Here is a 27,764-nt window from a genome sequence, read left to right on the forward strand (position 1 = left end):
TCAGAAGAGCTCCAGACAGAATGGTTAACCCTTTGATAGAGTTATCTTCCTCAACATAAGATTTACTTTTACCTTTCAGAAGCTCTAGGCTAATTTAATCTGATCAGAGGTCAAGGTGATTCAAAACCGAGCTTCCATCTTAGCTTGGAGTTAGTCTGTGTCTACTCTGGTTATTTTGTGTGTACATGCATGCATGCCTGCGTGCGTGCGTGTGTGCATACAGGAGTGTGTGCACATGTGTCTGCATGCATGTGGAGACCTGAGGTCAACATCACATGTCTTTACCAGTTGCTCTCCCTTATATACTTTGAGACACAACCCCTCATTGCACCTGGAGCATATTAGTTTTGCTAGACTAACTGGCCAATGTTCAAGCCCCAGAGATGCTTCTGCCTACATTTCCCCAAAACTGTTTATAGATGTGTGCTCCCAAACCCAGCTCCTCCCTCCCTCCCTCCCTCCCTCCTTCCTTCCCTCCCTCCTGTCTTTCCTTCCTTCCTTCCTTCCTTCCTTCCTTCCTTCCTTCCTTCCTTCCTTCCTTCCTTCCTTCCTCCCTCCCTCCCTCCCTCCCTCCCTCCCTCCCTCCCTCCCTCCCTCCCTTTCTTACCTCACTAGGTAAGAGGTACCTCACAAGTTTCTAGCTTATGAACCTTGGAGGGACAGACCAAACAATCAGCTACAGTATTGTGGTTAGGGACAAGATAAACATTGACTCTGGGCTGAGCTGAATTCCTGTTTGTGATGGGCGAACAGGCAGATGAAGCAGTAGGGCCTGGCAATTAGATGAATGGAAAAGATCTGTCAGCCGGAAAGACCAGACGTTGTAGGATGCCACAGAACACCCAAGCAATTCACACGTAAATATTAAAGGGTATCTGGATCCTGGCTTCTCAGAGCACGGTCCAGGGACCTATAAGCTTGTTAGTTTTCTCTCTGGCAATTGAGCTGTTGAACAACTGACTTCCAGGACCTGTAGGGTCAGGCTGGTCTTTCTTGTACTTCCTGCTGCTGCCTGGTGTCTGCTTGCTGGTCTTTCTTCTTCAAGGTCTTTGTGTCTTCTTCCTGTGTTAGTTCTTGTGGCTGCCATAACACAGTATCAGCTGTGTGGTCTGCCACCATGGCAGGGTATTTGCCATTAATCAAGGTGCGTGCTTCCTCTGAAAATTATAGGAGAGGCTCCATCTTGTTTGATTCCAGATATTGGAAGCCGTAGGCATTCCTTGGTTTGGGGGAAGAGATTCTCCCCGTCTCTGTTGCTGCCTTTGTGTAGCTGTCTTCTCTCCCTGTCTATAGCCATAGTTCCTTCTTTGTATATGTCTGTATTTTCAGTTCCCTCTTACAATGACATCAGCTTCTGGTGAAATGCTGCTCAGAACATTTTCATCAGTAGATAAATATATAGCCTTTATGTTTTAAGAGAACTTGTTTAACATACCCTGTTGATTAACACTGAATTTATGCTGAGCAAGGTGGTATTTACCTTTAATCTCAGCATCCAGGAGGCAGAGGCGTGGGATCTCTGGGAGGATGCTGGTGTGGTCTACATAGCAAGTTCCAGAGTATCCAGGACTACATAGAAAGACCCTGCCTCAAATAAATAAATACATAAACAAATAAACAAACCACCACAACAAAATGATCTCACAGCCAAAGACATATGATATTGATACGACTCATGCCTGGGTCTCTTGAGTAAGCTTGTCTGATTATGTCTATTTTCTGCATGAGGCACATCACAGCCTCTGTGTGTGTGTGTGTGTCTGTGTGTGTGTGTGATCTCGGATTGTTTTGTGTTGTTATAATAGCACAGACTGAGTAATTTGTAAAGGACAGAAATCCATTCTTCCGTTAAGTCTCACCTGGCAAATCCGAGATCAAAGCAGTAGCACCTAGTGAGGATGTTCTTAGTGTGTCTCCACATGACCGAAGGCAGAGGACAAAGGTGACAAAACCTGAATCTCCACATGTCAGAAGTGTGTAAGAGCAAGAGAACCTATCTTGAAAGCACTTTTACTGAAATTTAAATGTGTTTATATGAAGGTATAACTCCCACTAAATAAATACATCCTCAAAGACTGCAATACCCAACGCTGATATATTAAGGTTCTGGTCTTGATATTGAAAATTTGAGGGGGCAAAAATAATGAAACTACAGTGGGTGGGTGAGTGTGCGTATTTGCATGTTTGCGTATGTTGGTATGAGAAACCATAAGCTTGGGAGAATGAATGTGTTTGATGCACGTGTGTACATTAAAGTGTGGTATGTGTATGTTTGAATTACATGACTTTACACATATAGGTGGATAAATCTGTAGGTGTGTTTGAGTGTGAGCGTGTGGGTACATTTCAGTGTATGTGGGCATTTCAGTTCATGAGCGTGTATAGGATGAGGGGTTGATAGGGAAGCCTTCACTTTCCTGTCCCCTTCTGATGACTTTATTGTAAAGGTCAGGGATAAGTCCAATCAACTGCTAGACTTACTTACAGCTCAGTACTTTAGCACTACTTTTGGGGATGCTTAAATGAGAAGACCAACAAAAAACACAGAGATGTGAAAAATGTCATCCTAAGTAGACGGCAGGAAGGACTTTAGTTTGAAGTAGGAGAGGGGTGGCAAGAATATAGAGAATTGCTCCATTTGACCTCAGCTGGGTGTATTCCCGCTGCCGGTCGGTTGGCCAGACTTTCCCCCTTTTCGCGCAAGTCTGCAGCGACTATGGAAACAATGTTAAGGATGTGTTTCACAGTTACTAATACATTTTTAGTAAGCTATTTCCTATGCACAGAACTTGGAAATAATGTACACCAGCTATATCTTTCCTTATGAGCTGTTGCTTAAAGGAGAGAAATATTCATGAAATAGTTCAAGTGATTACCAGTTTTTTCATAATTAGGTTATTTGTGGGGGGAAAAGCATGGAAGGAAATAGGTACTGAGATTTTCTCGCGTTGGAAGCACGGCTACTCACCCGCCCCTCACCCTGCCCTGCTGCTGAGTTTAGGCTTGCCAGGAGCACTTCTATTACATCACCTCAGAATTAGCGTTCGTTGATTTCTACTTGCGACTCCTGAAGCTGTCCCCACGTTTTCTATTCTGGCCCCGTTCCATGCCTTGAGGTCTTCCTCTCAGGGAAGATTTGAGGAGATTGTGGTCACTACTCTGAAAGGCAGAGCCTTTGTGGTGGCAGCAGTGTGGTTAGCTTCTCCCAGGGTTCCCAGAATGCTTTGGCAACTCCTTACACCTGTACACAGGACTCTCCATGTTTCTAATTCCCATCTTTAAAGAGTCCCGTAGGAATCAAGATGTTTTATCCCGTCCAACTCACAGAATCTCCTTTGCAATCCGAGATCGTTGAATGGATGGATGATGAATGGCTAAGAGGTTGAATGAATGCATGAACGGAATGAATTTGAGATTCATGAAAAACAGCTGTATTGGTGACTGCTCATCGCCATCCCGCGTCCTTTTGTGACGCCTCCAAGGTTTTTATTACTGCCTCAAAAGGATGGCCACCTGGAGGCTGCAGATGCCGCACGAGGCGAGGCCACCCTTCCATGGCGGCCCTGCCTTGCTTGCTTAGAACTGGTCTGCTCCTTGTGTCGAACGAACGTTTACTGTGTAGAAGGAGGAACTTGGGTTTTTACAAGATTTCTCATTGTGCTCTGAGGAGTGAAGTTCATCCTCTCAAAGAGCTCCCAGTTTGCATGGGAAAGTGAGGCTCTGCACAGCTGGAAACTATGGGCATAACGAGATGAGATGAAAGCTGGGACGGAAACAACTGCCCTAAAGCAGTGTCTGCTTCTCCAAATAATCGGAGGAAGCTCTGTGTATGGTGTGGGAGTTGGGTGAGGAAGGGTTGCTTCAGGCTGGAGTGCTCCAGAATGACCTTTATGAGACGTGTGGAGACTGGGTCTTGGAAGCTGGAGAAAGATTGACAAGGCCCAGGAGGAAGGAAGAGCTGGGTGTGATCAAGACAAGCAGTGGACTTGAGCTTTGTGTGTAGGCAGAGTACTGAGAAAAGGGGGGATGGCTCCCATGTGCAAAGGTGAGGCCCTGGCTGATTCATGCCATGGTGCCTGTCTTCTTGGCACCATCTGGGGACAGATCATCGAGGATAGAGCATAGAGAATAGAGGATTGCTTGGCAGGATGGAAGAGAGACTTATGCCTTATGAATCACCCCGAGTCACATTCGCCTGTATGTACAGATTTTTTTTTTTTCAGTTAAGTTTGGAGGGAAGGAGCTAGAGACATAAGAAGGCTGCAGGTTGGAGAGAGGACTGTAAGGTCACATTGCCCGTGAAGTCTTGTAGAGTGGAAGCCTGTGTCGATGTCTCCTTCAATTCCAGGTGTCAGACTGAAAGTAGGAAGGTGTTGGGTGGAGAGTGGGTAGCAGCTTTATTAGTTCTTCCACACGGCTGCGTTCAGGTGGGAAAAGAAAAGACGGCTGTATAGTCTGATAGGAGTGTGTGTGTGGCCGGGGGGGTGGGCAGTGTGTGGCCTGGTGGAGGGAAGATAATTCCATCCATGCAAGTGATTGTCAAAGGGAAAATGAGGGAAGGAGAAAGGCATGCAAGTGAGGTCAGGGCAGGGGGGCTGGGAAGGAAGGAAAATGCTGGGTGCGGTGACTAAGAGATTGTACTAGGGAGATGAGGAAGTAAAGATGAGAACAGGAAGTCACTGCTGAGCCCTGAACAGAGAGTATGTCTGCAAGGAATGACTAGGCAGTAACGAACCTTAACCTGTAGTGGACTAAATTAATCAGTACTTTAGTGCCAGTATTGAGAGGTCAAAGTATTGATACACCCTAGGTCCTCAAGGAATGTATTGATTACCATAGTTCTTTGCCTCAGGACTGTTTGCCTGGCATTTGATTCCCTTTTGAAGGTAAAATATTGGCCCTTGAATGTCTGATATGCTGCCAGTGTCTTCTGTAAGCACAGGGCAGAGAGGAAGCGTAAAGGTTTACTGGAGACAATGTCACTAAGAGGTGTCTGGGCCTACAGTTAATTGGGTGGATGGCATACCATGTCCATGAAAATTTTCTTTCAGCTGAGAGTCAACATGGAGGATGTCTGGCCCGGTCCATTTTGACATTCACTGGGAGAACAGGGTTGTGGAAAGATCAAATGGCAGGGGAGCTGACTCTACCTCAACTCCTGCCTAGGAAGAGGTGTCTGGGAAAGGGCTGTGCCAGGGGTCTAGAACGTCACGGTGCAGATGAGACAAGTCAGTCGCAGAAATACCAAACGCTGTGCTTCTCTTCTGCCACAGGGTACCATGCCGGTGGAACGGATGCGAATGCGCCCGTGGCTGGAGGAGCAGATAAACTCAAATACGATACCAGGGCTAAAGTGGTTGAACAAGGTAGGTGTGCTGTGCTGTGTGTGTGTGTGTGTATGTGTGTGTTTGTGTGAATGTGTGTATGTGTGTGTGTATATGTGAGTGTGTGCATATGTGTGAATGTGTGTGTGTATGCATATGTATGTATGTGTTTGTATATGTGAGTGTGTGCATATGTGTGAATGTGTGTGTGTATGCATATGTGTGTATGTGTGTTCGGGGGAAATAGAAAGAGACAGAAAGAGACAGACAGGGAGAGTTAGAGAGAGACAGAGAGGAAGCAGAAGAGGAAAGAAGAGAAAAGTGAAGAGAAGGTGGGTATTTCTTGATGAAAGTATGCCTACTGGGCCACCAAATAAAGTTGTATTCAAAATCTTATGCTCATTCCTACAAGAAACAGCCAGATAACAGTGATTATAAAAACACAAATTCATGATATCAAAAAGGTTTTGGCCACATTTCTGAAAGACAGCAGGACACAGGGAAAGGGTGAATTTTAAGTGAGGAGGAACGATGAACTATGGGTAGTGGGAGTCCTGAAGGGGGTATAAAGCTAATTGGTTTTCTAGTTTGAGCTGATATTGATTTATGTTTTTTTCATGTAGTTATCTTTGTCCTGGGTAAGTACATAAAAGTAGAATGGATAGTGAAGTTGTAAAGTTGTGGAGCCCCGCCGTTTCAGCTCAGCTGTTCACACTATACACACAGTCACTGAAGTGTATAGACTTTGGGCCTGGCTAATCTCACTCCAAGTCCTTTACAATAAAGTTTTATTTTTTTTAAAGAGTTTTTTTTTCTCTCATCCTTTTCTCAGACTCTCACCTCAACCTGAGTACCTTTGGTTTCCAGGTGACTTTATGGGGAGATTCCCGTGACCCTCCCCTCTTTGCTTCTCCTACTCCGCAAACACTAAAGGATACGGGGACTCCATGGTGTTGTATATTTGTTTGCTTGTTGTCTGTTTGAGTGGAGGACCTTAACCTTTAAAAAGCTTTATTTTTGTTTTTGTTTTGTTTTTAAGACAGGGTTTCTCTGTGTAGTCTTACTATCCTGAAACTCTGTAGAGGAAGCTGGCCTTGAACTCACAGAGATCCTTTTGCTCTTCTCCCTTAAAAGGAAAATAGTACTGTCTGCTGGGGGTGGTCTCTCTTGCCTTTAATCCCAGAATTTGGGAGGCGGACTTACTCAGGTGGGGATCTGGGCCAGTCTAGACCAGTCTGTTTGACAGAGTGAGCTCCAGGCCAGCGGGAATACAAAGTAAAGACTCTGTCTCAGAAAACACAAACAAACAAACAAGCCATGTATGTACTGTCTTTCTATGAAAACCTACTTGTGTGTCTACCTGCCCTAGCAAAATAGTTGTTAGTCATTTACCTTTCCTCAAATGCACGTGTGTGCGTGCGTGCGTGCGTGCGTGCGTGCATGTGTGTGTGTGTGTATGTGTATGTGTATTTCTAACGCTGTGATCTTTTAATACAGTTCCTCATTTTGTAGTGACCCCCCAACCATAAAATTATTTAATTGCTACTTCATAACTGTAGTTTTGCTACTGTTATGAATTATAACGTAAATATCTGATATGCAGTATGTCTGATATGCGATGCTCAGAGAGGTCTTGATCCACAGGTTAAGAACCGCTGATTTAGAGGAACAAATAGCTAGGTAGAACACGTTATGCCTTCTCTAAGGAGGCCCAAGGGAGAATATTTTTTTCTTTTGCCAAGAACACCAAAACTTCTGAGCAAATCTCTCTTTCCTCTTCTTCACTGTACTTTCCCTTCATTTTTTAATCTAAAGGACATGGTAAATAGTTTAATAATAGTTCAGGCTTTATTTTTGCACCAGGTGTAAGAGCTTAAAATCAGAAAGCAGATTGTGGCCCGCTTTTAATGCCTGAAAAAGATACTGGGGAGAAAACAAAACAAAATAAGACCAGACCAAACCAAACCAAACTTCTGGTTTCATTTTATCTTCTCAGATTCCTCTTGAATCCTTTTCTTTCCTTCACATATTTATTTTGAATTTAAGAAGACTGTAATCGAATATCTCTGCTTGAGTCCTTTCTTTCAGAGAGGATGGGACACAGAGAAAAATAGAAATAAATAAACTACATACTTGCTTTACGTGTCCTGACATGTCCTGGAAGGTTTTGTGGCAAGCAGTATGTGTGTTCTTTCCAAGCTTGGAAGCTGAGGCTCAGGTATGTGCTTAATCTCTTCTAAAAACACAAACCAGAGCTCAGGTCACCCTTGATTGCTCAGTGAGCATCAGTCCAAAGAGGGTACAAGAAGAGCAGGATGGCAGTTGAGAGACAGTGTAGGGAGATGCAGGGTAACGGGTAATAGCTGGCATGTGTTCAGTAGTTTTTGCTACTTACTCATCCAAGCAAGGTGTTACATACGTCAACTCACTACATACATACATTAATCCTTACTCTGAGAAAGGGCTGTTATTTTCCATGTTGCAGACCAGGAAACTGAGGTACAGAGAGATAAGGAAGGCTCCAGTTTGGATTCATGATGTGAGAGTGAAGCATGTGTTTCTTAATTTTCAAGAAAAGCAAATGGTCTGTTTTGACTTTTTTGGACACCAAGGTTTCCTGTTCTCTCTTTTGCTCCTCCTGAACCTTGTCTGTATGTGGAGAACACAAAGTGTCATCATTCCTTTTGTGTCAACTAGACACCGGAAACCTGTAGTTGGGTGGTATGTACAGGAGGTTGACCAGTAGTCTCTAGCTCTAAAGGCCTATCTCAATCTCTATAATCTGGGAATGTGGCCCTATTTGGGGGTTTCAGATGCAGCTAAGGACTTCAAGATGGGAACCTCTGGATTATCTGCCTGGGCTCTAAGTCCAAGGACAGGTATCTTTAGAAGAGACTGAAGAACACACACACACACACACACACACACACACACACACAGAAGCTTTACGGAGCTAGGAGTTGTGGTGAAGCCACAGCCCAGGAGTGCCTGGAGCTATCATAGCCTGAAAGAGTCTCTTTTAGAAGTTTTTAAAACATTGAAAGCCTGCCAACACCTTGATTTTGGATTTCTGACTTTCAGAGCTGTGATAGAATGCATTTTTTAAGCCACTTAGGGTATAGTCATTTTTTATAACAGCTTTAGAGACCAGGTGTTCCCACTAGGTACTTCTCTTTCATGGGGGCTCCTTGTATGCTACCCACTCCCCCAGTGCTGGGGATGAAAAGGCCTTGTGCACCTTGGGCAAATCCTCTGTCACTGAGATTCATCCCTAGCCTTGTCCAATTTTTTTCTGCTCTAGAGCCAGAGGCACCATGCTCAGTGGGCCCTTCCCTGCTGGTTTCCCTGCTCTGGCTTGTGGTACCACAATTCTCTTCCAAAAGAAGGCCGGGGAAGGGGGGCATCCTGGTCATCTCTTGAAGACTTCTACTAGGCTGGACCTGAGGCTGTCTGATTGAAAGGAGCATGCCACTATCTCTAGCTTCCTCCACTTCTCAGGACAATGTTGGCACAGGAGTGCCTAGGCCACTCTATGTCTGAGGGTCTCTGCTAGGCAGGTAATGCACAAGGACTTAGCTGCAGTAGGTGTGTGTCTGTGAACATGGACAGTAGAGGCCTCAGATGGGTCAGGGTATTTTCTATCCATACCTAAACTACTACGGGCATCATTTTATAGGCTTCCTGTAACTGAGGCCTTTTGGCATTCATCTGTCAACATAAATCCTTCATTGAGGGTCCGTTGTCTTTTACTTGCTATTCACAAGCACTCTAAGAACCCCTGTTAGTATTTTGAGTGGCTGGACATCTCTCCAAAACCTCATTTCCCGTTGAAGACTGTGGGAATTCTAGTAAAACAGATGAACCTTCCCTAAGACTTCGTGATTCTCTTACACCACAGTTGGTGTCTTGGTTCACTTTGTGTTGCTGTAACAGAATGTGTTAATTTGCATATCATGGAATTTATCTGACTCAGTGCAGGTGGCTGAAGCTTCTGTACAGCAAGGAGCCCAAGTCCTGGTAAGGGCTGCTTTAAAACATGGCTGACGGCAGAAGACGCAAGTCTGTAAGCTAAGAGAAAAGATCTGGGCAGGGTTCAACGTGCTGTTAAAAAAATAGCATCAGATTCTTTAAGGAACAAGAGCACTCCTATCAGACTCAATCCACTCCTCCAAACAGCACTAACCCATTTGGAGGGCAGAGCCTATGATCTAATTACACTGCACTGGACTCCTATCACTTAACCCATCTACGCTGCAGACAACAGGAGCCTCACAAAACACACTCAGGCTCCATCCAGACCATAGCAGTGGGTGCCCAGGATACATTTTTAGCCATGCCTACAAGCTGCCAGCACAGTACAGTATAGCTGTCCTGATGGTTAGTCTATGTGCAGTGCCAAAGCTAGTATCTGATCAAACAGGAGGCGCTTCATACGGAATGGCTTGTGAATCTGTGAATGAAGGCAAGGAACACAAATTCATGGCTATTGTTTTACACTAAGCTAATCAATCTTGGTGGTATATACCTATAACCTTCATACTCAGCATTGCTGAACATTTGAGTCTAATTGGGCTATCTATGGAAACCCTGGCAGAAGAGGAGGAGGAGGAAGATGAGAAGGAGGAGAAGAAAAGAAAGAAAAGAAAGAAAGAAAGAAAGAAAGAAAGAAAGAAAGAAAAAAGAAAAGAAAAGAAAAGAGAAAAGAGAAAAGAAAAGAAGAGAGATTACTGTTAGGATTAATGGGTTGACCACTATCATGTCTATCTCCAAGGAAAAGTCCAGCCACTAATTAATTATGTCTTAATTTGTTTCCATGTCCTACTTCTAATAAAATTGAAGGAGACCTGTTATGTAACAGGGCCCAGCCACAGTGGAAGACTCCAAATGAACATCTAAGAAGTTGCCAGAACAGCATCCTTACCACTTGTGAAAGAGACCCCGGAAGGGCCATCTACTTTCTATGACAGTGTTTGCAGATGGCATAATATGGCTGAGTTATCTGTCTGGAATGAATAGAAGACCCAACCTGCCCACATCCAGATTTCTTACTATCTGCCTTTATATTTTCTGTGGGTATAGAAAGTGGTGTTATCTTAAAGTCATTGGATGATAGTGTATATCTGTAAGATTTAAGGATCTCTCCTTATCTACTATATCATTGTCAGTTGGACAAAGTCAGTAATATTTCTTTTTAGTATCACTGTCCCACTTACATTCAGATGCCTTGTGTATTCCCAAGATACCTTTTAAAAATAATTTATTTTTTGGATTATAAATACAATTACATCACTCCCTCCTTTTCTTTCCCCATTCTGTACTCTTCCATGCATCCCCCGCCCCCCACGTTTTAAATTCATGGCCTCTTTTTCTTTAATTGATATTTGCTCTTAAACCATAATAAATATAACCCGTTCAGCCTGTATAATGTTACTTATATGTGCGTTCTCAGGTTGACCATTTGGTCACATGGTAGATTTATTTTTAGCTTCCCCACAATGATTTACAGACTGGTTGGACTAGTTTGCAATCCTTCCAGCAGTGAATGAGAGTTCTGCTTTTTCCACATCCCCTCTCCAGCCTTTGCTGTCAATTGTTTATTAATTTTTGACATTCCAACTGGAATGCAATTAAATCTCAGAGTTGTTTTGATTTTCTTAATTGCTAGGGTTGGAGAAGTTTTTTTTTTGAGACATTTCTTAGACTTTTTTTTTTCTTCTCTTGAGAACTCAGGGTTCAGATTCAGGTTTGTCTTTTAAATGGGTCTTTTGTTTCCTTGTTTGACTCAGATTTTTTAGTTCTTTATATACTCTGGATGTTAATTCTCTGTCCAATGTATAGCTGGCAACGATTCTCATTCACTCTGAGCTTACACTAAACCTTGCTGACTGTTTCTTTAGCTGGGTGGAAGACACAATTTTTAGTTTGAAATCCCACTTGTCACTTGTTGACCATAATATGTAAGCCAATGAAGTCCTATTCAGGGAGTCTTTTCCTACACCTATATCATGTAGGTACTGCCTGTGTTTTCTTAAAGAAGTTTCAGTTTTACACGTCTCACCTTTAGGTCTTTGATCCATCCCCTTGGTGTTAGTTTTCATGAACGGTGATAGATGTGGGTTTTGTTTTCTTTTCTCTGTATGTGGACAGTTTCCCAGAACCAAGTTGTTGAAGGAAGATGTGTTCTCCATTCTGTATCCTGCCACATTGCTGAATCTATCATTTCTAGAAGTTGTTCGGTAACGTTTTAGGGCTCTCTAATGTACAGTATCATCTAATCTGCAAATAGAGCTAGTTTGGCTTTTTTCCCTATTTGTATCCCTTTAATTTCCTTCTCCTGCCCTGTTGCTCTAGCTGGTGCTTTGAGCACAGCACTGAAAAAGAATAGGGATAGTGGACATCTGATTTCTGTCTTATCATTTCAAGCATTTCTTCACTTAGGTTGATGTTGTCTTGACTTTATGACATATAGCCTTTATTATGTTCCAGACTTTATTATGTTGATTATTATGATCATGAGATTTTGGTCTTAAAGTCCACTTATGTGGTTTATTATGTTTATTGATTTGGATATATTGGACTATCTCTGGATTTCAGGGATACAGCAAACTTGACTGTGGTGTATAATCTTTTAATGTATGTCTGTGTTTGGCCTCTTCTAACTGTGAGCAGTAAATGCCCTGTTTACCGTGTGTTCTGTCATTGGCTGGTTGAAGAATTCCATCGTGTTCTGGATTTATCTCTATGGTTGCTTGTCATTTTTGCCAGGCCGTTTATTTAGAAATGGAGGAAGCATTTACTGCCCAGCTCATCATTTCTCTTGGAGCTCTCTGTGATTTCCATTCTGGTTGTTGGTATTCACAGTAGAGATTTGTTTAGACCAAGGCACTGCAGCCATTCCTTGGACCAATGACCTTTCTCTTTTCTCACTTTCAAACAAGCTTGTGTTTTTATAAATATCAGACTATCTCTGCAGAGGGTAAAAAGTCCAAACAGAAGGAACAAACTTGTTAGAACATCTTATCAGTGTTGGTGTGTGTGGGGGTGGGGTGGGAAGCAGAAGGAGATAACAAAACTGGTTTCTATGGTGACCAAGGTGTGTGTGTGTGTGTGTGTGTGTGTGTGTGTGTGTGTGCCTTTCACCTTGCTCAAGACAGTCTCAGTCTCAGCTAGTTCTCCCTCAGTTGGGCAGGTCTGTTCACATGCACACACGGGGAGGACTCAGATGCAGTCTTTCTATTGGAAGTGTGTGCAGTCTCCATTTGTGTTCAGGACTGTGAAGGATTGGGTCACTGGACTCTGAAGGTGTCTCAGGGTCTATGCCGACATGTTGCAACACAGTCATGTCCCTTGAAACAAAAGGATCTTTGACAAGAATCCTTGTTAAAAAATCTCAATTTCAAAATGAATCTTGGATCTGGAGAGATCGGTTCAGCAGTTAAGGGAGTATAGTGCTCCTGAAAGAGACTCTAGTTCAGTTCCCAGCACCCATATCTGGGTGCTTCACAACCAACTGTAACCCCAACTCCTCAGGTTCCAGTGCCCCCTGGACCTGCATATAGAGACATGTACATATACATGTAAATACAAAATAAAATGCTGATCTAGAATGAAACTTACACTTTCCCATGAAAGTATTTCCAAACTCTGGGATATATTTATTCAGCAGTGGTTTTTATGTAATATGAAAAACTAGTTAAAAGCTAGGTGTGGCTTTTAAAAGCTTACCACTTTAACTAATTTAGAGGGTACATTGCAGAGGCATTAGGCACCTGCAGGGCATTCCACAGCCATGTACCAACTCCTTCCAGAACTTTTTTTCACCCTTCCCAAAGAAAACACCGTGCTCATTAAGTAGTCAGTGCCTGTTTCTTCTTTCCTTAGTTCTTGGCAGCTGCTGTGTTTAACTTTAGCCTTTGCAGCTTTGGACTTACTCGTAGTCCATATAAACGGGGCCATTGGATGCTTGTACCCTTTGTGTTTCTTTTGTCCTATCTGGGTTATTTCTGTTAGAACCGTCTTTGTAAAGTCCACCCATGAAGCGGTGTGTGTCAGTACCTCGTTCCTGATCTGTGCAAACTCAGTGGAATGGTATTCAGTGAAATACATGAAGTTCAGTAGACTGATAGCCCCCATGTACCACACTCGGTTTACAGACTCATCAGCTGGTGATGGGTGTTTGGTCTGCCTCCATCTTTGGGTTTTATAAGCATGTACATATTCACATATCTTTTGTTGTTGTTGTTGTGTTTTTATTTTTATTTTTGCTGAATACTTACAATTCTTTGAGTACACATCCAGACATTAAGCAAATGTGTGGCATTGTCCTCACTGTGTGCTTACCTTTCTGAGGAGCGGCTGGACTGTTTCCCACCGTGGCTGTATTATTCCACATTTCCCCACAGTGTGAGGCAGTTCCTGTGTCTCCCAATCCTTGCTTTTAGTTTCCCTTTATTCCCCCTCTAGCCATTCTGGTGGGGTGAGGTGTTTGTTGTTTTAGTTTACAATTCTTCAGTGATTGGTAACAACCAATCATATATATATATATATATATATATATATATATATATAAAATCATATATTTATACCTTTTAAATTTTTTGATGAATGGTCTATTTGGGTTCTTTACTCACGCACACGCACACATCCACGAACACGCAGTGCCTGATAAGATGCTGCCTTGGGAATTCAGGCCGTGTTACATCAGAACTCGTTTCACCTAGAAAACCTTTTATACTCATTCTTTGACAGTTTCACACATGTAAACAATATACTTTGACCACATCCATCCCTAATCTTCCTCCTTGCTCCTCCTGGGTCCCACTCTGATCTTCATGTTCACTCTTTTGTTTAAACCAATCATGGAGTTTCATTAGCACCACCCACAAGTACACGGGTATGGGGCCATCGGCTGGAGCATGAGTGATGTATTAGCAGCCATACCTCTGAAGAAGAAAGATGGCCCTCCCACCTGAGCGGCCATTCACTGACAGCATAGCCCCTCAGCCGGTGAGCCTTTGTGAGCCTATTTCCCTTCTGTTCTCAAGGTTGACTGGCTTGGTCTTTCATGGCAGACCTAACTGAGGATAGCTCACAGGTGCAATGGTCCTGACATGTCATAGCCCTCCTCCCTACTCTCCCAGGGTCACAGTCTTTCTGCCCCTTTGTCCGTCATAGCCCTCCTCCCTACTCTCCCAGGGTCACAGTCTTTCTGCCCCTTTGCCCGTGATGTCACCTGAGGTCCAAGAAGTTCAATGTGGATAACTTATTTGGGACCAAACACTCAATTGTCACTTATTCTTAGTGACTTAGTGACTCTGACTAGTTACAAGTCTGTATTGAGTGCTGCCCACTGCACAAAGGAACTTCTCTAGCTAAGGCTGAGAGCAGGCACTATTCTGTGGCTCTAAACAGAAATATTTAGAAGGCTGTTTGGAAACATGTCAATTTAGGAAAAATACAAAAAGAGATGTACTGGGTTCCCAACTAGGGCCCATGACTCTGATAGTCATGGACTTTTGACCAGGTTTACAATGCCAGACACACATCCGCACCCGTGGAGCAGGCCTCAAATGCAAGCAGAGAGATGCTGATTACTGATGTCGCTGTCACACTGCAGTGGACACGCTGCCCGGCTGGTCTGCAGTACAGTATGTGGAGTCTAGTGTTGGACCGCGGACAGTTTAAGACGTTGATGTGCTTCCTCCCCAGCATCTTGGTAGCACCTTGCAGCATTTTGAAATCTAGGCATCAGGGAAACCTTCCCATCGGGTCAGTTCCTTTTCATTCTCATTCATTTTCACAGGAAAATAAGAAACCACATTAAGTAATTTTTCTCTTTCTCATGCACATTAAAAAATTAAAATCCCACTCAGCCTTCTTCGGGATCCCCCACCTGTGGGCAACACACTGAACAGCAAAGAGTTTGTGAGAATGTCTGTCACTTTCAGTTCTTCTTTATCCACTGCCTGTCATACACACAGTTGATTTTCCCCACCCCCCCACCCCAATAACAGTTTTGGAAACTCTCCGGCATTTTGAAATATTGTCAGTTCAGTCTCTGTGAGGTTTTGTGTAGAGGCCTCAAGTCCCTCTGAGACAGCTGGATCCCTTTCTAGAGCTCCCGTGTGAGTTCAGGTGGTGGAAATTCCCTTCTGACCTTCTTCTCCCCCCACCCCCTAGGATGCTGGCATCCCTGGTATTTAGCAATTATCAGGAGTACCCAAAAACTTGAACGAAAGAAAGCAAAAAAAGAAAGAAGGAAGGAAGGACAGAAGGAAGGAAGGATGGAAGGAAGGAAGGACAGAAGGAAGGAAGGACAGAAGGAAGGAAGGAAAGATAGAAGGAAGGAAGGACAGAATGAAGGAAGGATGGAAGGAAGAACAGAAGGAAGGAAAGATAGAAGGAAGGAAGGACAGAAGGAAGGAAGGATGGAAGGAAGGAAGGACAGAAGGAAGGAAGGAAGAAACCATACCCCCTCTCCCCTCCAAACCCCACCAGTTTCCTGGGTTTTAATCGCCACAGAATCCAAGTCAACAAGGTAGAGAATGCAAATCTAAAAGGTGAGAGACAGTGTGGGGTAATGGGGGGGGGGGTGTCACATGACCTTGGCTTTGATTTTAGATACTTTGAACCAAGAGTTCCTTGGTGAAATAATTGACTCCTTGTAAAATGGAACCATAAGCTTAACTCCTTAGGCAATGGCAAGAGACACAAGCGAGCCTCGTGTGCACACGCATAGTCAGATGTTCAGTGTGCGGGCATGGTCAGAGGACAGGCATGGCCAGTATGGAGGCTTGGTTCAGTGGACGGGCATGGTCAGTGGACAGGCATACCCACCTTCCTTTGCACACATAAGTTTCTCTATGAGTAGGACCTTTTTCTGGAACATGAGTTTGACCTTTTTCTGGAGCATGAGTCTCTGCGTGTGTTTGCTAGGTTGATTGCCGCCATTGTGAGTTGTGGTCAGAAAGGTAGAGTCTAGTATAAAGTTTATATTGAACTTACTGCCAAACTGGATAGCTTTGCATTTCTGTCTATTATGTCCAAGATAGGACTTAGACCTGAGCGAGATTAGAACAGTAAACATACACATGCACACACACACACACACACACACAGTGTTTAGTAAATATCCATGTAAAACTGAAGTTACTTGTTTTCTGAAGCAGTGGTCTCCAATACACTAGACATTCCTTTAGCAACATGGCAAGAAGAAATAATAAAATGCATACGAGAAGTTTCAGCCAATGGCTAGTTGTCAGGTGTAAGGACAGGGGGACAAAGAAGCATTGTAGCGTAAGTCTTCACCTTTGGCCTGAGAATATACATATGTTCTGTCAGGCCATGCAAGATTCTGGATTTCCTCCTGGTCAAATTGTCAGAATTAGGAACCCAGTGGGGCAGTGGGGTTTTTAAGTTCTACTTTATTTAAATTTTCTTCAAATTGTGTATGTTGCCTGTATACAACAGCTCATGGGTTTCCTATTGTGCGTGTCTACTGTTGGTTGTCCTCATCAGTAGCTCTTCACCATATATTGTGAGAAAGATTCTTTCACTCAACCTGGAGCCTACTGACTGGGTAAGATTGAGCGTACTCCAGGAATCTTCTGGTCCCGACTGTACTAGCACTAGGATTACAGGCTGTGCAGCATAGTTTTATGTCAACTCGTGAGAAGCTAAAATCTTCTGAGAAGAGGGAACTTCAGTTAAGAAAATGCCTCTGTAAGGTCTGGCTACAGACAAGCCTGTAGGAATTTTCTTAATTAGTGATGGATATGGGAGGCTCCAACCCATTGTGGGCGGTGTCATCATGGGCTGGTAGTCCTGCGCTCTCTAAGAAATCAGTCTGAACAAGCCACGAGGAGTAAGCCTCACTCCTCCATGGCCTCTGTATCAGTTCTTGCCTACAGGTTCCTGCCCTGTTTGAGTTCTTGTCCTGACTTTCTTCAGTGATAAACAGTGATATGGAAGTGTAAGCCAAACAAACCCTTTTCATTGCTTTGGCCATAGTGTTTTATCACAGCAATAGTAACACTAACTAAGACATAGGTACACACCACACCTAGGTTTTTATGTGGGTGTTTACACTTGGGTCTTCGTGTTTGCATGGTGAGCACTTTAGCCAACTGAGACAAATCCCCAGCCCATGGGCTTGTTTTACTACTTTCCTACAGATACTCTACAAACTCAGTTTTGCCTAGTTGTGACATTGAGCCTGAGAACTTTAGAAGCCCATGCTATCTTCAGCCAAAGCCCATAGCTTCAGTGTTTACCTAACTTTTGTTTTTCTTTCATTTCAGGAGAAGAAGATTTTCCAGATCCCCTGGATGCATGCAGCTAGGCACGGGTGGGATGTGGAAAAGGATGCTCCACTCTTCAGAAACTGGGCCATCCATACAGGTATTAAACCTTGCCTTGTGTAGCCACACAATTGCTGTTGTATATTTGTGTTTTCATTATACAATTACCCTGGCTCATGATCTTGTAAGGATGGCTCTGAAAATCCTGTGATCTAGGAGATGTATGAGCTTTATAGGCTGCATCACTCAGAAGAAGTGATGTCCCACCTATCCCAGAGATTCCCAGGCTTTAAATTTCCCATAGACATGGTGTTCTGATAAGTTCTTCATGGTTACCAGGGGAAGTTAACACTGTTAACTTTATTTATTACAAAAACTCTATAGGGAGCTATCTTTAGATGTGGAGACGCTTTATGTCATATTTGAAGCTAGTTAATTTTGCTTGTTGGCTAGTCCTGTGTATAGTTGGTGCCTTAATTCTACCATTTTATTTTCCCCCTCAAACTATATGGTAGAGCCAGAGTGACCAGCTTGTCACGGTGTGGCTCCCATTGTCTAGGCTTGTAAAAATAAAGTAGCAATGCCTTAGAAATGTCTCAGTAAAGTGGGATTGTTGTTCAACTGGAACAGAAAGGCTTTTTGCACTCCCCCCAAAAGCAAGACTGGTTTTAGACATTTTCCCCCTCTCGTCTAATGCCCCTCCCCCTTTTCCTTATCTTTGGCTATTTTGCTAGGAAAGCATCAACCAGGAGTAGATAAACCAGATCCAAAAACATGGAAAGCAAATTTTCGATGTGCCATGAATTCCTTGCCTGACATTGAGGAGGTGAAGGACAGAAGCATAAAGAAAGGAAACAACGCCTTCAGAGTCTACCGGATGCTGCCCTTATCTGAACGGCCTTCCAAGAAAGGTAAAGCTGTTTACCAACTAAATAAATGATCCCTCAGTGTCCATAACAGTACCCTTTTGGTCTTTTCATTTCTGCCTCTGTAGACACTTTCAAGGGTAGAATACTTGTCCACTCTAGAGGGGATGACTGTGTTTTTACTGGCCTTGGAAAAATGACTTTCAAGGCACCAAAGACAAACAAGATGCCTTTGGAATTTTGATCTCGTATAGATGAGGCAGCAGGTTTCCTAAAGAGTTTAACACAGAAAAATCCATGTTTCTTTGTCCTTCAGTGAACTGATCCAGAACTACCTTTTTGTTGCCACAGGAAAGAAACCAAAGACAGAAAAAGAAGAGAGAGTTAAGCACATCAAGGTAATTTTTGGTTGTTTGGAAAGCCCATGTGTGACCATTCCATGATTCCTGTTCTGTCTCATTAGGACCCTGGCAGAGGCTTTGGCCTTTCTCCTTCTGCTATTGTGTTTTACCTGCCTTTTGCATTTCTTCTGCATGTACCCACCTGCAGACACAAGTACACAGATACTTTGCCTAGTGCAGTGTCCCAGAGACAAATGTGCCGATGACATCACTGATTCACAGATCTTGGCGGTCCAGTCTCTCAGCTCCAGCAACCAGCTTCTATCTAATGCTGTGAAATATGATTTCAGAAATATGTTTGAAACTAGAGAAATTTTTAGTTCTAATACAGATATATATTAACTCTGTTTATCTCTGTCACAAGCTATTAGGTTGGAACACAGTAGCTCATACACTCCATTAGTGAGAGTCTCAGTGGTTTATTCTCTGCTTTGTGAGTGAATCATTTCATATAAGTCCCACGGAGACAGGTCTCTGCTTGAGGTTTTCAGTCCACTAGGTGGTCTACCCATACCCCTGTATTTCAATAATCTCTTAGTGCACAGAAGGTTAAATATCGAGGGATATTTAACCCTTGTTAAATATCGAGGGATATTAACCCTTGTTAAATATCGAGGGAGGTGTCAGATAATCCCATGCCCAACTGGGGAGGCCTATCAGTTGTTAAGCCAAGAGCAGACAGCACAGTTAGAGATGCAAAGATCACCCAAGAGATGATATAAGCTACTGGCTTTTGTGTAGAGGAAGGGACTGAAGTATGAGTTGACTGGCTTTTGTGCTAGGTCCCATGGCTCTGTAGAACTGAACATGAAGTAGATGTAGGACATTCTGATTTATTAAAAAACAAAACACACACACACACACACACACACACACACACACACACACATATACACACAATGACAAAATGTAGGCATCTTATGAGACTTTGGAAGGAATAGTGTCCTCTGTGTACCATGAGGGTGCCTGGCTGGTCTCCAGGATTCTCCAGCCCTGTCAGGTACTTTTATGGAAAATGGAGTAGTGTTTGCATAGAACCTATCCACGTCTTCTATTTAATTTAAATTACCTCTTGGTTAATTTGGTTAATACCCCTTTGAATACCTAATGTGACATAAAAGTTGTGTTGTATTAGTTAGAGAATAATAAGAAGAAAAGTCTCTATATATTTTGTACAGACCAGTGAATTGTTGAATATGTAGATTATACGTATGTATAGAATTATGAATACATACAGCTATCTGTTGTTAGATTTTCTTTATGTGTATAGGCTGCCTGCATGTATGTCTGTGCACCATGTACGTGCCTGGTACCTACAGAGGCCTCAGTTCCCTTGGAGCTGGAGATAAGGACAGTTGTGAGCCTGCATGTAGGTAGTAAGAATTGAACCCGGGTCCTCTCGGAGAGCAGTGAGTGCGCATAACTACAAAGCCATTTGTCCAGCCCCTGTAGGTAGAGTTTGAGGATATCTTAGCTAGCTGTTCACGGTTGACAGATGCTTATCTCTGTAATGGAAAATAAATATTTTAGGTAGACTATTTAGCAGTGACACTGTTTCATTTTTGATATTTTTAAAGTTCCTGATGTATTTGAAAAATAGCACAGGACTGGGGACTGTAGAGGTAGCCTAGTGGTTAAGGCTATGTCTACAGAACCTGAGTTTGGTTCCCAGCAGCTATGTCAGGTGGCTCCCAACTACGCTTAACTTCAGCTTCAAGAGATCCAAAGCCGCCTTTTGACCTCTACAGACATGTACACATCTCTCTCTCTCTCTCTCTCTCTCTCTCTCTCTCTCTCTCTCTCTCTCTCTCTTTCTCTCTCTCTTTCTCTTTCTCTCTCTCCCTCGCTCCCTGTCTCTCTCTCTTCCATTCATACACACACATAAATAAATAAATATTATTTTAAAAATAGCATAGGATTAATGATGAATTTTGTTGTAATTTTTATTGTGGAAAATTTTTATACACGTAGGAAGGAGTAAAATTTACTCTAGATCATCCCCCAATTTTAATATTAATCAATTCCTGACCAGATTTGCTCCATCAGTACCTCCATCCATCCTTTCCCTCACTTTCAATGCCATCATCAATATTTGACCCATTTTGACTACAGCAACAATTTGTGATAGTTGTCAAAACATTTTCAGGCAAATCTCAAATATGATGTTTCTTCCACAAATACTTCACCATATATTTTTTTAAAAAATATATGCCCTTTAAAAATACCATGTTTTCATTATTTTAGCTGATGATTTTGACAGAGATCTCCCATTATCACTAAATATTTAGGCAATGCTCAGGTTTCCTATTATCACAGAAATGTTTATATATATATACTGTAGTGTATATGTATATATTACCTTAATTAATACCCACACCGTGGGCTGGGTGTGGTAGGGAGGACACACCTATAATCCCAGCATCTAAGAGGCTAAGTTAGGGAGATCTTGAGGGTGATTGTCCTGTTCCATAGAATTTGAAGAAAACATTGTTTCTGAAAAGAAAAAGAAATTTACCTGAGAACCCCATGTGATTTTTTTTTTTTGCTGTATCTCAAGAATTTTTCTTTTGTTTTAAAAATATTTTTTGATGATTTATTTTCACTTTATGTGTATTGGCATTTTGCCTATGTGATGTCCGCGTGAGGCAGTCATGTCTAGAACTGGAGTTACCAACAGCTGTGAGCTGCCATGTGGTTGCTGGGCATTGAGCCGGGGTCCTCTGGAACCCAGAATCTTCTTTCCTTCTTTGCTTACTTGGTTGGTTTTTCTTTGAGAAGTCTTATTGTGTAGCCTAGGCTTGCCCTAGGCTTGTAGCAATTTCAACCCTCTCTCGTGCTAGACTCATGGACCAGAGCCACCACAGCCATTTCGAGTGGTCTTGTTTTCAATCTGTGGGATTTTTCTATGTCTCTTTTTATTAAAACAACAACAACAACAACAACAACTGCAACAACAAAAACCATTATTTTCTCCCTATGATTATAAAAAAACTAATTTCTTAGCCATACTATTTTCCATAGTGATATTTTTTAGACATCTATAAATATATATCTATACATCACAGTAAGAAATGTACAACTTTTTGCCACAAATATCTAATTTGAAGAATTCACTGCACTCTTAGGTATGATTGTCTCATATTTGTTATCTTCATAGCATTCAGTGACCAGCATAGAACAAACAATTTATATCTGGCAACTGAGTGGATATATGAGCATTTATTACATAAACACATATATTTATTCTATATGGTGGGAGTCGGGCTTTACATGAGTACAGATTTAATTTCATAATGGCAATTAGTAGAAAACCAACAGCAAAACAACGTCTACTTTTTAGTATATTTTTCCTACACATACCAAAGTGGCAGGCCATTATGTTATGTCTCTTTAAGACAGACAAACTGCACTGCCTCCTGTGAAGCTGGGACCTGCAGTCCAGTCGAGGCTGAGACAAGCAGCCTTGCAAGGCTGTGGGAATGTGAGGAAATGCGCTTCCTAGGGTGGGTGGTATGTGGGGTTCTCATACGGAAAGGGTAGTTTGGGGTTACATCAGCCTTGTGGGGCCACCAAAATGTGGAAGGCACAGTCCTGGCGAGGCTTGGCCATGTGGATCCAGGAAGTGAGGGGCCTGAAGTGCAGTCACGTGGGTGAAGCTCCTGCTCTGAAGCATCTGTTATGAAATCCTTGTGTAACAAAGATATGATTAACACCGAGTTCCTCCAGGGACATTGTTCCTTCAGCGGAAGGCTGAGGAGTCACGCGCTGTACAGCTTAACCTTTGGACGTAGCTATCTTTTGCATATGTCTTGCATGCAGTGTTATGTTAGAACAGGAATCAGGCCAGTGGGCTTTTCCCAATTCTGGGGTTTGTAGTTGCTGAAGACATTGATTGAGCTGCAGAGTGTTTCCACAGTTAATTCCACGATGGCTTTGGGATCATATAGTCAAAAGAGTTTCTTTAATAAAGGATTTTAATAGTTTACTTTTATGTTAAAAGTCAAAGTTTGTAAGCTGAGCCAGGTTTGGTGGCATATACCCGTAATCCTAGCAAGTGGGAAGCAGAGGGAGTAGGGCCAGGAATTTTAAGGTAAGCCTAGGCTACTTGGGAAGTTTGAGATCAGCCTGTGCTACACTAAATTCTGGTTCATAAAATAAAACAATCACCAGCCATACTGGGGTACAGACATGTCTACTGTATGTTTCTTGTTGTTCCAGAAAATAGTTTCTCCAAGAACTGTGATTGTGTAGTATAAGTGGAGATAAGGGGGGCCGTTGTCAGAGTTAAAATGGAGTCACTGAGCATGGTAGTGTTTTTCCTGTTAGTCTGGCCTTGACAAGGCTGGAGCAGGGGGATATTAAGTTTAAGGCAAGTCTGGGCTTTATGGTAAACCCTTTCTCAAACCAAGATGAAGTTGCGTGTGCCAGCTCTTCCCAGTGTCAAGGGGTAAGAAGAAAATGCTTTTTGTGCATGGGTAGCTGACATTAAAAATGTTGTAATCTTCCTTTATTCCAATCTGTGTTCATTTAAACATAGACAAATTCTACCTCAAGACTGAGGAGTTAAAACAGAAACTGGGGGGAGGGGGGTTATAAGTGGCCTGGCTGAAATGAAGGTATTCTGAAGAGAAATGACCAGACAATTTAAACAGCGAACTCCAAAGAAATGGGAACTTTCCCAGAAATCTCTTGTTGGGAGAAGGAAAAGCCCCAGCCAATGGGAAACTTGTCTCCCAGTGAGATTCCACACAGTTCTAATAATTTGTTAGGCTATGTTTTCCTCTCGAAGCCTGTTCTCCAAGCTGTGTTTGGTCATCTATCCTCAATAGCCACTTAAAAGAGCCAAATTAATAGTAGAAAACAGAAAATTGAGATTGATTTTTCAATATAATAACATTGGGAAGAAGAACAAAAAGATCACTGAACCCTCAGGTCCATGTTTAGGTCACCGAAAAGCTACCATCTTCAGGGTCTGGAAAGGCAATTAAAGTTTATAAATAGAGGGCTGAGAACTTGAACATCTACATATCTATACAGTGCTGGTCAAGGTGTGATCCTGCCCACCAGTGACCCATCATTTTCTGGGCTTCAGTTACATTTTGTAAGGTCATCTAACTGGGACAGATGTGCCTCTAAAATATTTTCATTTCTATGTCTGAGTATATCCTATGTGCTTAGTGGGCCATACGTCACTGAAATAAACTGTCTCTGTGGTGCTACCTGTCTAACCTAAGGAAATTAGAATAAAAGAAACATCAGTGAATGTATGCGTTTCAAAATATACCAGGGAACAGACTGCTCTCTTACAACAGACTGCTCTGTTCCATATGGGCAAGACCAAAAACAATAGGCTGAAAGTAGGTAGAACAGTAGGTGTAGACAATTTTTAGCTCCTCTAAATGATATTATTCTTTTATTTAGCTCTTCCTGTGATGGCCAGAGTTTTCCCCTTTTCCATATCAAGGAAGCACGGGCATAGGGGCTGAGTCATTTTCCCAAGATGACAAAGCTTTCTGGAGTTTGTGAACTCCATGCCTCTGCCTTTTGGAAGCTGCAGAACTTGAACCAGACTCTGGGGAGGGACATGTCGCCCAGATCAGATAATCCTCCCTTCTTAGGAGGGGATGCTTCAGGAGTGAAGGTCCGGAGGTCAAGAGTTATTTGGTTTTCTCTGAATGAATATGGAAACTGCCTTAATTTAATCATGGGCTTTGTGTGGAGTACAGTGAGAGATGGATAAGGGAGAACAGAGGTAAGATGGACAGGAAGGAGCGCTTCCTGCCTGGGGGGAGGGGGACTGTTTGCAGATGAAAACACAAGCATTGCCAGATCAACGCATCAGCGTTCCCATGGAAACAGACTAGAAAGGGGCCTAATGTCATTTGGTGGAAGGCACTGGTCTGTGTTAGTTCTGAGGGCAGCAGCCGTGTGGTGTAGGTAGAAGGTACAGAAAAACTGGTACCCTCTCTGCAGACCTTTCTCACAACAGTGCTTCCTGCAGCAGCGCAGTCCCTGTTGAGACAGGACTGTTGGGGCAGCCGCAGCTCTGCTCCATCCTTGCTTGGGAAGGCTCTTCAGGTTTGAAACTGTGATCACCAGGGAACCTGTATCCCAGCTCTACTTGAAAACACATTAGAGCTGTTCTGGATAGAGCTGGCTAGGAGGGTGAAGCAGGTGGCCCTTCCCCCACCCCTCCCCCACTGGTGAGCTGAGTCACTTCTCTGGACAGAGAAAGGATAGCTTTCACCTTAGAGGAAAGAAGAGATAGTTTATCCTAGAGCTAAATCTGAGTCCAGATTCCATGTTCCGCTGTGGAAGCAGCTTTATGAAGTTTTATAGTTACACAGAATCAAGAAAATCCTGAGTCAAGGCAAGTTTCAAACACATTGGGGGGTACATCAGAGAGGCTTTATCGGGGAGCTGGGGGATCTTTCCCACAGGCCTTATAGCTGATGGCATCCTTACTGTTGGAGTTGTTGGACGCTAGTGTTGCGCTGTGGCAGCATAGTTCACAAAGCGTTCATTGACTAGTCCCACCATGTTCGTTTGAACAGAGTGTGGACAAGGATAGCTATTAAGGAGGCTAAAGCTAGCTCAAGATGAGCTAATTAGTCCTACATTGCTCAATCCCCTTATCTTACTAATCCCCATATCTTACAAAGCTCCTTGCCAGGAGGTCTTGGTCACACTTCTATAGATAGCTTTAGGAAATAAAGTTCAACTACTCGGGGCAAAGGTTTGGGACCCAGTGGTTCAAAGTAAAAGGAAGAAAAGGACAGACTACACAAGTAGCAAGTATAGATGTAGATGGTGGCCATTGGGATGGAGCCCAGGGGACATTTCTCAGAGTATAGAGGGAGAAGACAGGAGTGGTTAAAAGAGGAAGATATGGTGAGGGGACACTAGGCCTGGAGCTTGCTTGTGAGTGAAATGAGAGAGATCCCTGGCAAGCAATGTCACCCCGAGTGTCTGAGGCCCACAGGTGTGACTCTTTACTCCAGAACATTAGAATCTTCAAAGCAGGCCTTTTTCTAAGGCAGAAGTTCTCTTCTCTGAGAGGAAGGGAAAGAAAGAAGGAGTGAAGAATGAGCCCTGGGAAGCTGGAGAGTGAGAGATGAGTGAAGATGGCCTTACCTCAGGGAAGGAAAGGTGAAGGCAGGCAGGAGGCCGTGAGGTAGCGTCTGTTCTCCATGATGCTCTGACTGCCAAGGTGGGCCTCTGCTCCCTCTGAGCTTCTTCCCTACTTTGTTGATGAAGCTCAGCCTGGCCCTTTTAGCAGAGACCCTTAGATCTAAGGTCCTCAGCTTGACTTTGAGAGAGCAGTTTGAGACAGGAGGTCGGTAGGGGTGGGGAATGGTCTTGAGGCCATTCCACGGGGCCCTGGGAGGACAGAGCTAGATAAAGGGCTTTAGCATAAGAGTGAGGCCAAAGGGATTTGAAGCAGAGAGCTAAGAAGCAGAGAGCTAAGGTGCCCCACCCACTGGCTCCTCTGCCCCTCTACCTCAGGTCCACTCTGAACCCATCTCGAAAGCCAAGGCCGGAGAACAACCAAAGTGAGCCTAGTTTATGGGTGTTAAGGATACCCACCTCTCACCCTTAAAATTCTCTGTGGTACCCATTTCCTTTTACTTAAAAATCTTTTAAGCTACACCAACCTAGATTCAGAAGATGTCCTTGAGCCTAAATATTTGGCGGGGTTAATTTGGCAGTGCAGAGGGAAACTGCCTGAGAGTGATTTGTTTGTTTGTTTGTTTTTATTGGCATCACACCAGGGCTTAGAAACCAGTGCAGTCCCCAGGTAAGCTGATTTATAAGAGAACCTCTGATGCGACGCTCAGGACTCGCTGGGCTAGGCTCTAGTGCAGTGGTAGAGTGGGGGAGTGTTGAGACAGGCAGAGGTGAGCCACCAGACATGAGCAGGATAGAACCATGCTCAACACTGTCTCTGTGTGTTCATGGAGAACCGTCACCTCTTTCCACAGTTTGGAACCCTTGAGTTTTTAATGCTATTTAGGGTTTTTGTAAAGGTGTTTGTGTTCCATTATTTAGTATCTATTTGTGTACCTGTGCACATGCATGTGCCCAAATATGCAGTGTGTAGTGTATATAGTGGAGGTCTGAGAACCCCTCACCCTGTTTATTATTTTTTTGACCTCTTAGCTTTTGATATCCCCCATTTCTAATTATTTCAAAAGTTTTGGCTGAGTTCTTGAAGAAGCTTCTCTCCTGTCATCAAATGGTCCCAGGTTCCACACCCTGGAAGGAGACTTCTCCGGGAGCCAGCACAGCACATGATGTTCTACACACAACCATCTTGTCCACTGGAGCAGTGGCTCTCAACCTTCCTAATGCTGTGACCCTTTAGTACAGTTCCTCGTGGTCTGAAGACCCCCAACTGTAAAATTGTTCTCATTGCTACTTCATGGCTTCAACTTTGCTACTTTTATGAGTCATAATGTAGACATCTGATACGCAGGCTATCCCATAGCCAATGACGTGAGGGGGGTCATTGACCTCTCCACGTGGATCATGACTCACAGGTGGAGAACGGATGCTCTGGCGTGACAGAACCAATGAGAGTCTTCCCAGGGTAATAGTCTCTCCATAGCCATTAGTTGAATGTTCTGCCCCAGGCAGGACACCAGGTAGGCAGAGAGAAGCAGCAGCCTATTCCGTCCTTCCTGTTCTCCATCTGGGTGGATGCAGAAGATGAGGCTCTTACATTCGAGTAGACAGCACAAGCAAAGGCTCAGCTTAGCTCCTGCATCACAATCCCAGGCTAAAAGTAGCATGATCTTAGAAAGCTAACTTAGTGAGTCCTTTTTTTTTTTTTTTTTTTTTTTTTTTTTTACAAGAAGAAAAGTATCATTTGTC

The 27,764-nt window shown here is 43.2% G+C and overlaps 1 protein-coding gene across 7 annotated transcripts in view; it reads left to right on the forward strand.

The window, feature by feature from the left end:
- Positions 1-27,764, forward strand: part of Irf2 (interferon regulatory factor 2) — a 102,429-nt gene that overhangs the window by 46,138 nt on the left and 28,527 nt on the right. For 6 of the 7 annotated variants that reach the window (XM_052162684.1, XM_052162686.1, XM_052162689.1 and 3 more), the window contains 4 exons: positions 5,274-5,366; positions 17,624-17,723; positions 18,358-18,534; positions 18,841-18,887. In XM_052162684.1, coding sequence (XP_052018644.1) covers positions 5,274-5,366; positions 17,624-17,723; positions 18,358-18,534; positions 18,841-18,887 — 417 coding nt within the window. Of the gene's footprint in view, positions 1-5,273; positions 5,367-17,623; positions 17,724-18,357; positions 18,535-18,840; positions 18,888-27,764 lie in introns of those variants that run through there. The other variant, XM_052162690.1, reaches the window with a different exon arrangement.

This window comes from Apodemus sylvaticus, chromosome 18 (assembly GCF_947179515.1).
Source record: "Apodemus sylvaticus chromosome 18, mApoSyl1.1, whole genome shotgun sequence".
NCBI classification, from domain to species: domain Eukaryota; kingdom Metazoa; phylum Chordata; class Mammalia; order Rodentia; family Muridae; genus Apodemus; species Apodemus sylvaticus.